We start from the raw sequence: 14,834 nt of genomic DNA, 5'->3' as shown, positions 1-14,834 counted from the left end.
CTTGGTACAGAGATCAGATGAGAAAGTGATTTCCAGACCAATACAAGAAAGGAAGGGAGAGGCAGACTGCGCACAGAAAACATGGATGGAGGACACGAAGTAGGAGCCAGCACAGGTGGGAACACTGACCATGTTAGGCTCGGATAGGCAACAGCACGAAGAGAAGAAGCCCACCCACAGCCATGATCGCAGCAACTGAAAAGCAAACAAAAAGGCCCAGGATAAGGAATAATCCCACCATCCTGGCAAGGTGCAAATACATTTGCAACATTTTTATATGCACTTCTTCCTTCTTATTGCAACTATTATTTGGACCTTAACACCCTGGGCTGCAAGATTTTCACAGCGTGTTGCTATCATTGCAGAAAAATGCCTTGGGGAGAGTGTATAGATCCTGGTCTTGTAAAGCTATTAACCATGTGCTTCCTGTACTTGAGTACCACTGTTAGGATTAATGGGGCCACCCATGTGCTTAAACTTAAGCACCTGCCTTGAAGCAGGCAAAGTGACTTTTTTCCACAAGTGTGCATGTGGTACAATTACAATCTCCTTTGAAAAAAGAAAAGTACTGGATGAATACAAAACCCTGCTTTTGCAGACCCTTATGCATGTACTCAACTCACAGAGCCCTTTCTGCATCTCCTTGTATCAGAGAAGCTTTGCACCCACTTTAGGTATCTGCAGAGGCAGGACTTTGTGAGTTATGTGAGAGCATTCAGCCTAAATAAACTCAAAATATGGTGAGCTGAAAGGCACTGCATGCATCTACAGCTTGCCTTTGAAGGCTGCTCAGCCATTATTCTAGTCTAATTAGACTTTGGGTTCACCTGGCATCAGTAACCCAAGGCTGGCTGCACCCTTTATCCTTGCCAGAAAACATGCACAGACGATTTTTCTGTTACCAAATCTATTAAGATAATTCACCCTGAAAAAGAACATAGTGCAGAAGAAACAACAGGAAGGACTTCAGTACAAGCAAGAGCCCAATGGTGTAGATATACTCCAGTTAAAGTCAGCTGAAGATCTCACTCATAATTTCTCCTCAGTCATCATAATGTCGTTCTCAAAAAAATTCTGTGCATATCAGACTTTTATACAGTTTAACTTACAATGGTTAAATACATTAAAATATCTTATTTAGGCAGAATTAACATTCTGCAACTGCACTGTCTTAAATTATGATGCAAAATAACTTCAGGCATGCAATGATTTACAGAATTATATACTGGATTATGTGCTTACTTAAATTAGAGCTGGTGAAGAATGTCTTCTAAGCTCCTTTTGCATCAGCAAAACAACTTGCTAACATTTTCTAAACAGCAATGCCAATATTTCTTACTATAATTGACAATATTTTCTATTTTCATAATACCCCAGCTTGTGCAGTCATACTAATATGGAAGCAGATCAGCTTTCTCTAAACCACTCCACTGATCCAAGTTAACACCAGAGGTCCGAACCCCAAAAGCACACATAGGGAAGCCAAGCACTATGCATTTTGAGTCAATTTTGTAATTTTCTTCTTTTAACCTTGCAGGATTTGAGTGCAGGGAACTGGTGCATCTCCATAAGATCACTGTGGCTGTGACACTATGTTTCAGATAGGAGGCCCTTTCCCCCCAGGCATTTTCTCATGGTTGCTGCCACCAGACCGTCCTACGCCCTCACACCACTCAGCACGCAAAGTCAAAGTTTTTGAAACAACAGTTCAATTAACCTGAAAAGCAACCACTTCCTTAAAATGAAAAGAGCTCACTTTTTTCTTAAACAAAGAAAACTCTTTGAGCACCTCATCAGCAACTGGGCTGCTCTGAGACAAAATCAGTTCACTGCACTGAATGCAGAGCACTTCAGATCTCACTCTCTTTATATGGAAGAAAAAAAATGCTGAAGTGCAAGGGAAATGTGCCTCAATGCAGCTTTGCTCCTGCACACGTATCAGCTATACACCTGTGGTCAAAATACTCTGAGTTTTAACACTATGGGAAATCTAAAGTGCTTAGAAACAAACTAAAATGTATCAGCAGACAACATAATTCACTTTCCAGTCCAAGGAGTGTTAGGAAAGGTAAGAGAACCTACTAATTGAACTGAACAGTTAGGACAAAAGAAGATTTATTACTACTTGTGTTAAAAGGATGGCTTGACTTGGTAGATAAACTTCAGAATACAAAAATCCTGAGTCAAACAAAACTGATGTTAACTCCAGCAACCCGAACATGCACCTTGTGGCCATTACATTTGGGTGCTGATGGCTTTGAGGAGGGGCCAAATTTCCCATCTCCTCACTTCATGCAGGGCTTTCTTAAGTCTAGAAACTGAGGAGCTGAAAGCAAAAGTTTTCCAGACAAGATCAAATGCTGTGGATAAGAGATTGGTGTTTAATGAAATACACCCGGACCTCTTCAGAGGACTTTTAGCCAGCAAGGTAACCCATACTAGGGAGCAGTCAGAATGGAACTGAGAACTGTAAACACCAAATTTATCTGCAAAGTCTCCTCCAGCCTCACTGAATCCATTAGCAGACTATGAGGAGAGCTTGTGGGGATGCTCTTGGTCAGGAGCCCACCCGATCCGCTGCAGAATAACAGACGACATGCCCATGTAACAGTGAAAGTTACTGAGCAAACACCTGCAGTGTTAAATCCCCTTTGCTGGGAAAGATCAAGGCACTGAGGCGACACCATCTCCAAATGCCAAGCTGTCTTCAAACAAGGTGTGACAAGGCTTTGAGCTCTGGCATCAAGAAAAGGGGTGCAGATAGGCAGAGAAAATGCAGAAGAGCCTGGAGCTCCAGTGACACCTCCAGGATCTCCACAGCCTGCTGGCACTGCCCTGTTCCTTGTCTAGTCCAACTCTACTGCTTTCAGTTATCTTGGGCACACAAAGACAACACTCCTCCTCCAGTTCTAGCTAAGGTGACCCCTGAAATGCTTATGCGGTTTCCAAACCCAACCGTCCAGAGAGCAAACTTTAACAAACGTATGCTAGAGGACTTATCAACAAACTTGGCATTGTTTCAAACCTTGGGCTACATGCTTTATTAATGAAACGTATAAATATCATGGGCCTCAACAACTGTGCCTGCAATTAATGCAATTAATTTACCACAAGTCTGCAGATGACCCTGTGAGCATTTGGAATTAAACTACATTTTTAGTTGCTAGATAGAATTCAGAGGGGCTCTGCCATATATAGCTGTGGCTTTTAAGAGTTATAAGTTGAAGTCTTGGAATTATGATAAATGAAAGCCTTGTTTGTTGCTTTTAATAAGCTGTTCTAATGGGATGTTCTTCAGAGGTTTGCAATTAGAGACTGAAATACTTGAGGGTGCCTGGGAAGATTTTTCTAATCCTTCATGCAGCCTTGAGGGATGGCAATGATTGCTTCCAGCATCTCTGGGTCAGGAGGCCAGCACTACACCTAACAGTTCGTGAGTCAACATGCTTGCTTTAAACATCAGAGAAGCAGCATTACACACTGTGAGCTGCTAGGAATGTATTCCCATTTTGTCCAGAAGTACATGAATGTTTAAGGAGTCACCTGCTCTTCCTGCTGAGCTATCCTAGTTCACACGTTAAAGCACGTCTTTGCACTGTTCAAGAATGCAGAAGCCCAAGCAGATGATATCTATTGTAATCACTATGGGAAGGAAAGCAACGTCTTCAGGGAAAGGAACTGCACTTGGAAAGACCTCTGGCATTATACTTTTCTATAAGACGTAAAAGACGCGAAAAAGTACAGATAACCTTTTTTTCTAGGTAAGAGGCCAAGTGCTGCAACATGGTGAACCCCCAGGAGAGGTCATGCTTCTGATTTCTAGCATTCGAAGCAAGGTGAAACATCCACATATTCAGAAGTGCAGAAGGACAAGAGTCTGACTTTCTTCTTTATCCTCTACCCACTTCACAGCCAAGAGAAGACACTGTAAAACCCCACTTCTAAACACCACATCCACTTGGGGTGCTCAGCAGGAGCCTCAAGGTGCTACCACTTTCAGCTCGAAGGGCAGACCAGTTGCCTTCTCCAAGTGGAAACAGGACTTGCACAATGCCATCAAATACATCATTTGCATGAAGGTGAGAAGATTTTGTCACTTACTGCTGCACTACCCCACATTTTCCCTGCTCAGACAAAGTTTATGCCAGCCACTTATCTGTTCATGACAGTCCTTCTACGCCGTTCCCTTGGCTGCTGCCGGAGCAACTCAGAAATAATGCTTTCAAGCACAATGCCTCATGGGCTTGGAGCTTAATTACAGATTTGGTTAACTCTCACCTCCTGTCTGGACCGAAGTCATCTGAAGGCAGATTATCCTGGGTCCCTAAACCCGCCTCAAAACTGCAGAGTGTACTGGCTTGCAAAAGCCAAAAAGTGTTTAGAATAAAAGAGGAATAAGGTGTTTAAGTAGCCAAATTTGGCAAGCTGATTGATCTTGGCAGGATGTTAGAGACAGGTGCTACAGACAGCAGATTTCCACACCGGTCCTAGGAAGGTATCACTGTGCAGAAGTGTGCACTGGAGCACTCTGCTTTCAGAGAATGGCACTGTACATCAGTGTTGTGAACGTTCCTCGCTGGGAAAATGTACCAGCAAAGAGGCTGTTAACGTGACGGAGGTAATAAAAACCTTGACCCAAACATAAGCAGGCCCAGACCCTGCCTGCTCTTGGTGGATGGGAATTTTGACTTGGCAAAGCAATAGCTTCCTCAACAAAATCCTTCCTCTTGTCAGGTGAATTGTGGGGAATATTTGGCAGCAGGCAGCATCATAAAGTGGCTATAAATCACATGAGACAATGTCCTGCAGGAAGAAGGAAGAGCAGGCAAGAATGTAGAGATAAAAATCCTTTAAAAAGTCCCAACTAACAAAAATTGTGACTCATGCTGGAAAAATTCTCTATGAAAAACATTATCTATAGACTGTCTCCCGTTTCCTACGGAAATATCAAAAAAGAAAACTATTTTAAGCCCTGACACAACTTGGAAAATAGGATGGGGGGAGGTTGTGGCAAAATTAATCCATTTTTACCTTCCACATCACAGAAAGTTGTAAACACTGCCCCAGCACCTAGGATATACATCACAATCTTTCACTGAAAGTCACTTTTTAACAAGATGCATATATTTGTGTCCAGAAAGTAGCCCTCTGCCACCACAGGTGCTGATATTTAAGTCTAAATCAGCTAAGGTCAAGGATGGATACTCTGGTGCAGAAGCCCCTAACTGCCAATACCCAGGTGGCAAGATTTGTCTTTGCTTTGTCTTTCAAAGGCTAGTTCCTTGCCAGAAAAATACTTTCTATATATGCATGACACCGTGAGAGGGGCAGTTCTTGTTGCTTCAAAATTATTTTTTTTCTTAAGTTCTATGAAAAGCTCCCTCTGGTTCTCTGGAAGACCACTTGAGAAGAAAAGGTCATCCATAATGGGTAGCTGACTATAAATGCAGATGCACAGTACACTTCTTAGCTATTTTGAGCAGCTTTTGCAAACATGCACAGCATTGACCTAATACCATTCCCACTTTACTCTGTAAAAGCCCATGCTTTTGTTTAGCGATACAAAGTTCAAAAGCCTGGGGGACTGGAGGGACCAGCAGTCTCTTAACACTCACCCTAAGGTCCTGTCAGTTTTGCAAACAGGACTTGGTTTGGAGGACAAAAGAGGGGGAACTGCTCTGGAGCAGTCAGTCTCCTTCCCACAGTGCTGAAAATCTGACTCCCTACCTGGGTTTGTAGGGAGAAAGAGACCCATGCCACACAACAACAACTGAGGCACCTTATTGCTCCTGTGAGATGGAGCACAAAGATCTTTGTGACTGGATTGTCCGACACAGATTGTAAAATAAAAGTCAGTAACAATTTTAGATTAATATATATTTCAATAAGGAACAAAAATGGCAACCGACATCTAATTCAAGCAAAATTTATAGCCTTGCTTTTATAGCAGTGTAAAATGCACTGTGCTTTTGAGAACACATAATCCTAACAAAACGAAGACAGTAACAACTCCATGTTCTTGAATTCAATACTTGTAGCTGGTTTAATAATAGATTTTCAATCCACTTCTCTTTTTTTGCTGAGACAACTACAGTCTGATTTAGTGAATCTCTTTGATTTGTAACCCCGATTGTTATATTATTAATATGCTCTTGATGTAAGGAGCAGGATAACTTAAAAAAGTGATCAGCTATTTTGCTTGGCATTTATGACCTTGGTCAGAGGACATGTTATTTACAGGAAGAGTTGTTGGGAGCATCTGCAAGTAAATCAGCTCTGAAAGCAGCTTAATTGTTTAGGGCAAAGCACATTTAGTTTCAAATTCCCAGGAACCTCCAGCTTCAGACACAAAGTGCATTTCCACAGATGGACGCTGGCATGTGGAAATGCCACCATGACTACTGTTCAACTGACCTTTGGTTTAGGGCCAGCTGCCAATGGGAAATGCCAAGCTGTTACTTACATCCATTCAGAAGTGAGAAAACTGCAGATACTTGAAAGTAATAAAAGGGAAAGAGTTGGGGTTCTGCCTTCGGGAACCTAGCAGAAAACAAAAAGCCTGCAGACCCCAGAAAACTCCTGAATCCTATAACTGGAGAGTACTTTCAGAGCTGCTAAGAGCAGGATGACATCCACTTCGTACCACAGAACTGCTCTCAAGCCTCTGCTTGCTGCAGAGTAGGACTTGGGAGAATAGGTGCAAAAAAATGTCATACAGAACCCTAGGGAGGAATATCCTAATACTGAGGTGCCCAGGGCCTCCCAGGGAGCCTGGGAGAAGCATGAAGTCAGCAAAGAGTAGCCTATTTGCAGGAGCTGGCCAAGTTACATCCTCTGCTACAGAGGAAGAGGGTTTTTTTCCTTAGCTCTGCTGCTGAGCAGTAGCTGCTCTCTTACACCAGAAGAAAAGACAGAACCTGGGCTTTGCTTGGTGTGGCAAGCAGTGATGATTCCACCTGGAGTTCAAAATGGTTGTTTTTCTAAAAGCAAGTACAGGACTTAGGAAAGAAAATTTACCTCCCTGGAATGAGGTACTGGAATAATGTAACCACTCCAGAGACATAGGAAAGCATTTTCCAGAAACAGGTTAACAGATTCAGAAAGGGATTATCCCATGACTTGGAATCCATTTATTGTCCCTGCAGTGTCACAGCAGGAGAGTCACTCCACAAATTGTCTTGAATCCATAACCAAGGCAAAGCAGCATGAGTGATACATCTCAGTGGCATCTCTGCTTCTTCCAAACCAGAGCAATTTCTTTGTTTTGCTTTGTTTAATTTCAAATTGTCTATCATCTTTCTGAGTTTCTGGGGCTTATTTTTCTGTTCTCACAAGTCACTCCATGTACTGGATGGGCTTTAAAATTCACAGAAACTCAAACTGGCTGAAAAGCTCTGTGGTTTTGAAGTCAGTTTTCTAATGGACCAAACCTGGGTGCTGGAGGCTTCTCCACCACCTCCAGCTGAGGGACTGTGCTCTTCTCAGTTCAGGGGAAGGGTTCGAAGATAAAAATGGACCAAGAGCTCAGCTCCCTGTGTCTGCCCCTTTCCACATATACAGTGTGGCACCATGGGGAAGCTCCTGGAAACCTGCAGGTGCCCTGGGGTCTATGGAGGAAGGTGTGAGTACAAGGGAGAAGGATTAAGGCTGCAGCAGAGGTGGTGATAGAACTCTAGCCAAAAGAGACAAGAGCTTTTATAAATATGCCAAGAGATAAAGAGCTAAGAGAAAGAACATCCTGGAAAGCCCATTAGACAAAAGGACAGAAAGACATAACTAACAAGTACTGCTGACAAATGGCTCAGGATTTGCAACCACTTGCTTGGATCAGAGAGGGGAGCAGTAAAAAGGAGACCTACAAGGGTACACCCTCCCCAGAGGAGTCCTGAGTGTTTGCTAGACTGCGGGAAGAGCGAGAGTTACTGGTAGCCACACAGTAGCAATTCCCACGGCCACAGAGGGGATCCTCTACCTGTGATTCACTCCCCAGATTCCTCCCTCCAGAGTTGCCAGTTTACATCCATAGCTTCCCTGCGGTCCCACATGCAGTCTCCTGTTTGCACTGATACAAGCACACATCCAGGCTGAGGGAAGCCAAAGTTTACATTCACCTGCCCTGTTTGAGGAGGAATTTGAATCAAAACCTCTAGCCTTTAAGGAGAGACTTGAACTCCTGCCTACTGTGTTCAGAGCCAAGTCTTTTGACTACAGCTTTCTGGTAGGGCCTGGTGTGAATTGCCTTTAGCCATTCACCCTCCCCCAACTCCTCTCTGCTGCTGCATGCTTCTCATGCAGACAGTAGCATTTCCTTTTTCATTTTTAAGCCCAACAAGTCACTCAAAGCAGACGACAGGAGCTCTAATGGCTGAGCTGGAAGAGACTGTCAGTCTCTGACCTTGAGTGGAGATGAGTCTGGCACCACACTTACCTTTCAAGACAGGAAATAACTGTGTTTGTGTCCTTCCATGGATGCCTTATGCATGGGGACCCAGCTGCTCAGCCTGGCTGGATTTCACTGCTCTGCATTCTCAGACTGATAGCCTACCTCCTCTGGTAAATAAGACCCTTGACCAACATACTCAGTGCAGTTCCTAAGCAAGTATCTGTAACATCTCTTAACACTTAAAATATCCTGTAATTTACAGCCACCTTGCTAGATCTGAGCTTAAGACAGACCTGTATCATGAAAGCAACAGTGGGCTGATTGGTACTTTAGAAGCATAAATGTTTACTTTGCACTGAAAACAAATTCAGCCTTATCAGGAGATGCACTTCACACTGCTTTGCAGGAAGGATGTTGCATTGTTTGACTACTGCCACAAAAAAATGTACTAATATACATGTAGAATACAAAAGAAATGTCTTGTATGCTGGCTGTCACGCAAATTTGGTGTTGCATTACAAACTGATCCTGATACAAGCCAGATTTTGCCCCAGTACCACAGTCTCTTGTTCACCAACAAATTCCATCAACTTCCATTAGAGTTGTCAAAGATAGTATAGCCCAGGCTTTCATCACTTGCCTATGTTTAAGCACATGAGAAGTCAGTGGGGTTGTCTGATGGTTTGAGCTGAGTGTCTCCCTTTGTGGAGGGAGCTCTCTGTATAATTTACTAACACTTGGGGAACACATCAGTATCCTACACACGAAAAATGAAATCCAGATCTGACCAAAATGTGAGGTATTTGGCGATTATGGTGGGTTTCTTCCCATTTTCTTTGCATGTGTTTTCTTGAAGTTGAGTTTTCTCTGTGAGCAAAGTCCATTGCAAGCTCTGAATGCAAACATATGGAGTTGAAGATACTTTACCTGTAATATGTTCTGCTTATTTTTAAAGTAATGTGAAAACACTCTTGTGCTAATCAAGTCAAATAATCAGGGCCAGTCTATACACAGATGACAATCACTGGGAAGTGAACTACATCTGTGAGTGAGCCTTTGCCATTCCTGCTTGTCCAAACAGATCAATCAGCCCACCCTTGTGCTGTTTTACAGTGCTACTGCTTGAAAGCTTCATTCACATGCTGCTTTTGCCTAAATTGCACTAATCAGCTGAACAGATAAAAGTTATTACAAAAGTTGGAGAAGTATAAATACACAGCTTCTTCTCTTACCTTCCACTGAGAAGGAAACCGATAACCACAGCCAGCAGAATGACTCCCACTGTTACAGACACAACAATTATAGGAATCTGGCTCTGGTCGCTGGATGCAGCTACTGCTGAGATGAGAAACAGAAAATGGAGATTAAGGTTAAAATGACAGTCAGCTCTCATATGCGTCTTTCTAGTGAGGCTGCCAGTGAGGTTTCAAGTCTTACCAGTTCATTTCTTCTTCTATGGTTTGTGTTTTCCCCCTTTGCTGTCTGTTTCTAGTTTGGAAAGGATATGAGTGGAAAGAAAACAAAACCACATGCAACACTAAGCCAAAAATTCAACAAGATTGTATCTCATTGCTGAATTCAGAAACCAAACTGTTGCAAAATGCAGCCCTTGAGTTTGTGAACTCAAGTTTTTCTTCCTGAGTTAGCTGCATTAGAAATCATAGAGATAAAAGATGAAAACACAACAGGCTCCCATTTGCAGAGAGACATTTATGGAATGTTATTGTTAAGAGACATAAGCAAGATCTCTAAGATAAAAAGATTACCTGCACTTCAAGAAGCTATAAACAATTATAAACTAACTCCTTGTGGCATCTATATCACATGGCCAGAAGGTGCCCTCTGTAAAACAGGAATTTGCTAAGACACATACACTGGTTGGTCTTTTTATCAGCCAAAGGAGGCAAAATTCTTCCAGACCATGCCTTGTAAAGAGCCCTTCTGCCAAAAGGCAGGAGACAAAATCCTGTGATAAAGATGCCAGCAGAAAGGTCAAGAAAGCCGTTCAAGAACTGAGTTTTGACATAGGTTAAGTAAGAGCAGGTGAGCAAGCTCCTGTAACCTGTAAAATGTAAATGCTAATACCCTTTGTATCTTGATTATCTGCCCTACACTGCAAGGGGAAGGAGTCTATCTCTCCCCAGGGGTTTGCGTGTGGGGTTCCCCAAGTAGAAACCAAAGTCTCTTCACCTTGTCCTCTTTGCTGCCAGCTTATTTAGCAGTGTATATTTAACAACCCCAGGGCACAAATTTAGTGTTGTCCCTGCAAAACCAGGTCCCTGGTGCAGGCACTGCTGCTCTGCAGGGAAAAAACTCATTATAGCTCCTACCCTTGTGCCAGTCTGCAATGAAGCTTCATTCACTCTGGGGAGTAGCGGGAATCAATTGCATACTGAAGAAGCCTTTAACTAAATGATTGAACTAGAAAAGGATCCCTAACACAGAATTAACGTTATGGAGGCTATAAAATAACTGAATATAGCCCCATATCAATTGTTAAAAGAAAAGAAGGACAAAAAGGTATGTCATTAAACACTGATCTGCAATGGGCCTCAAGTAGTTCTTCATATGGGAGCTCTCCAGTGCTTAACTACCAGTGGGGGGGACCTGCTACAGCAATGTAAATGATTTCAGAAGGATGGGTCCTGATACATTAAATATTTAATGTTAACTGCTCCAAAACCCTGCCATCATCTGGAGATTTTATTAGTTTCACAAACTTTTGGGGGCTCCTGAAGATGATGTTTCATTGCTTACTTGACAAAATAATTAAAAACACTTAAAGGAGAACATTAAGCAGTAACTTTTTGCACAGCTCAAGGGATGGGGAAATCAGATAAATCCTGATGTGATCTATGGCAGCTGGAAAGCCTGAATCCAAGGTCCCAAGTTGGGACCTTGCTGCCATTCAAAGTTGGGGACACATACACACCTTCATTACCCCTTCTCAACTTGGTGACGTGTTCCTAGTCCTGCCCAGCAGACCAGCTGGATTAGCTCACCAACCCAGTCTAAACCCAGCTTTTGCCAAGGTTTTATAGACAAGCTCAGTGGCATTTGGAAAGGAGGACAGTAACAAGTGGATACATCCAGCAACAGCTCCCACTCAAATAAAAAATTTTCACCGAAAAATGCAGCCCTGGCTGCCTCATGGTGCTTTGCAGAATTGCACATGGCAGGCAGTAGAAAGTAAAAATTCCCAAAGTTTGGAAGAAGGGAAAAGTCCAAAGCAGGCTATAGCTTCCCCTGGACTGCATTTCTCAGGCTGTTGTTGTATACTTCCTCCAAGTGCATTAAAGATAACTACAGAAATCTTGCAAATTGGAAATAAAACCTGTTGTTCAGTCCAAATTATTTGGAGACTGTTTTTGATTCTCAGAACAGTCACTGACAGGTTTTCATCTGTGCTTGAATCAAAATAATTTGCTTTGGCTCTAACATGAAGTTCACATCTGAACTCTGAAGTAGCAGTGAGACTTGGATCTGTGCTTGTTTTCAGATTGTTCAGGACACGCAAGAAAGCAGTGAGAGTCTGGTCACTCCTGACACTAATATTGACTTTATATAGGGCCTTGAGAAAAAAAAATCTTTTTATAAGGTTTTAAATGTCAAACAGAGATGTATTTTGTAAGATACTGAGGCTAACATTGTATTTAAATTCTAGCAAGAGTTTAAACATCTTGTTAAGTCTGGTCTCAGCCAGAGTTTGAGTTCAAGAACAGTTCCCAGCTCCCAAACTGGGGACTATTCAGTAGGTATTCCTCTGACTACATTAGCAGCTCCTAGGTATCAGAGAAGTACCTATTTCTCTGCCTTTAAAATGCTAAAAAGACCAGGGTGCAGGTGCCACAAAATGGCTCAAGACGTCTCTAGTGTTTAAAGATATTTCCACATGATGTCCTCAAAAAAACCTGATGAACACATGATGGGCTTTATGGAAGTGCCACTATTTTGAGACCAGAACTGTAGGTACTAGATCAAATGTGCATATATTTCATGTATTACTCCTTAATAGTCTGGAACACTATTACTCAAATGACTTTAAACCAGAAACTTTCCAACTGAGAGCAAAACTATATATAATAATTTTTGGCATAACATGATTTGGTTGCTACTTATAGGGCACGATTAATGGTTAATACAATAAGATATACATCAAATAGACCATTCCTATTGCATTAATGTTTGCATTGTGATGCAATTTTCACTATATTAGCTCAATCACTGGCTCCACAGCTACATCTGCACATATATAATGATTTGTTTAAAATCTATTACAGCTTCAAAGGTAGTATAAATTGAAAAGACAACTTGGCATCTTCTTCTCAAAGATGATGAATTTTAAATGAACTGGAGTAACAGTAATCAAAGTATTGATGAATTTAAATTTCCAAGGAAAACACAGAAAATAGTCTCTTTTCCACAGGAATGAATAGAGTATTTCCACCACAAAATTTCTCTCCCATGCAAAAAGTATAAAAAAATTAATAAATGACAGCTGTACAAACTAAAAGACGTAAGACATACTTTCTGGTGGGGAAAATTATATTTGACACCTCAGCAAAAATTCTGTATTTGGGACAAAAAGAATTTCCCCACAGCTGTGCCTGAACACAGAAGAGTGAGCAGCTGAGCCTCTGCGTGCCTCAGGAGTTCACTCTGCCACAGAATCTGTTCCAGAATCCAGACCTGGATAATCAGATTCAGTAAAAAAAAAAAAAAAAGAAAAATAGAAAATTTCAAACCCCACAAATCTGTACCAGATCAAGCAGAAGTCCTGCACATGCAGTGCACATTTTTTTCCATTTCTGATCACAAGTCAAACTCCTTTCCTTGAGGCTGTGGCATTGGCAGCCAACAGAAACTATCTTTTAACTTGACAGGAACTTGCACCAAAAGACACTAATGCCTGTTAAACTCCTCCCCTTGCAGAGAGGCACTATTTCAGGGTTTTTTTCCCCAAATACAGATATTTAAGAGAGCTCAGCATCCTCTGCAGAATACCATTAAGAGGTGTGGAGGAACAGATCTTAGCCCCTCTGTCCCTCCTGAGAGAAGAGCCCTTATCCTCTCTTGCATCAGCTCCCATAAATACAGGAGTTTTCTAAGTAGGGAAAGCCTGAAGACCTCCTGCTCACGATGTGGGCTGAGGAGGCAAAGGACAGATATATTCAGTGCACAATCATGATGTGCCTGATGTTTCCAAAGTCAGGGTATGAAGCCAGTAAAAGGAAGAGCTCTCTGCAAAGATATCGATCCCCTGACTCGTTTCTAGTAACTGTTCCAGAGACACGGGCCGACAGTAATTAAAAAGACTTACACACTGGGCTGGTTTCAAACTCAAATCTTCGGCTGAAGCCACCATAGCCGGCAGCCGTCCGGGCTCGGATCTGGAAGACGTACGCTGAACCTGGTTTCAAGCCATCTGCCGTAATTGCTGTCTCCTTGGATTTGATGATGGTGTAGCTCGTCTCCTGGTCCTTTTCCCAACACCCCCCCAAAAACCATAAAGTTCAAACACATAAATAATGGCTCTCAGAGAAGATAGACTCTTAACAACCCCCAGAGCAATGTTATAAAGGGTGACTGAAGCATGCATTTTTGAGGATTTTTCCTCAAAACCCCCTCTCTGAAGGTCCTTTCTGCAGTACAAAATATGAGTTCTCATTTTCAATTTATAATCAATGATTCTAGGAGGCATGCAACTGGCATCTGTAGTAGAAGCAGCTTTCCATCACTCGGGATGCACACGGCCTGGGGCAATGGAAAGGTTTATTATACAAAGATCAATCCCAAGGCACAGGGAAGATAAAAAAAGCCCCATCGCCTTAGAAAGGAATCTTAAATTTATACCAACACAGCTTCCCAGTAATGTATCCAGGCCTAAAAGAGAATAATATATTATACATTGTACAGTTTTAAGCTGGCATTTCTAGAACCAAGAATTAGACCTTGGGAAGGGAGTAATAAACCAAAACTCCAGGAAAATACCTAATTTTTGCATTGTTCTTCTGCAGCAATGAACTAGAAGAAAAACTGCCGAAATAAATCTTCAGCTACATCAGTTTCTAATATGAAACAATTTCAGTTCTTTGATTAAAATTTTGCTCAAATGCTTGGTAATTACTCTTAGAATTATTTACTGTAACACATAATCTAGACAAGAGCTCATAAATTAAGGTCTACAAATTTGGAAACTGCTTTTTATTCACCATATCCTCTCAAATCCAAATTATTATGAGTTAAACCAGAGTTCTTAGTAATTCTCTAACAAGATTTCTGCATAGCTCTTAGGATCTGAACTGATTTTTCTTTTTTTTTTTCTTAATTTAATGGCCAACTTCCCATAGATAGTATCTTGGCTAAGATGCTGGGAATCTCCAAATGTAAGATTACAGAATTTCTCATTTGAAATCTGTTTTGGAGAAATGTGTACACACACACACAAACA

The 14,834-nt window shown here is 41.8% G+C and overlaps 1 protein-coding gene across 14 annotated transcripts in view; it reads right to left on the bottom strand.

The window, feature by feature from the left end:
* The window catches only part of EPHA5 (EPH receptor A5), a 237,421-nt gene that overhangs the window by 71,402 nt on the left and 151,185 nt on the right, over positions 1 to 14,834 (bottom strand). For 7 of the 14 annotated variants that reach the window (XM_064652179.1, XM_064652173.1, XM_064652172.1 and 4 more), the window contains 3 exons: positions 13,704 to 13,863; positions 9,616 to 9,721; positions 130 to 195 (listed from right to left, as the gene is read on the bottom strand). In XM_064652179.1, coding sequence (XP_064508249.1) covers positions 130 to 195; positions 9,616 to 9,721; positions 13,704 to 13,863 — 332 coding nt within the window. The remainder of the gene's footprint in view (positions 1 to 129; positions 196 to 9,615; positions 9,722 to 13,703; positions 13,864 to 14,834) is intronic. The other 7 variants (XM_064652180.1, XM_064652168.1, XM_064652171.1 and 4 more) reach the window with 3 other exon arrangements.

This window comes from Pseudopipra pipra, chromosome 4, assembly GCF_036250125.1.
Source record: "Pseudopipra pipra isolate bDixPip1 chromosome 4, bDixPip1.hap1, whole genome shotgun sequence".
Lineage (NCBI taxonomy): Eukaryota > Metazoa > Chordata > Aves > Passeriformes > Pipridae > Pseudopipra > Pseudopipra pipra.
The sequence above is the reverse complement of the archived record's forward strand: the minus strand, read 5'-3'. Positions and strand labels throughout refer to the sequence as shown.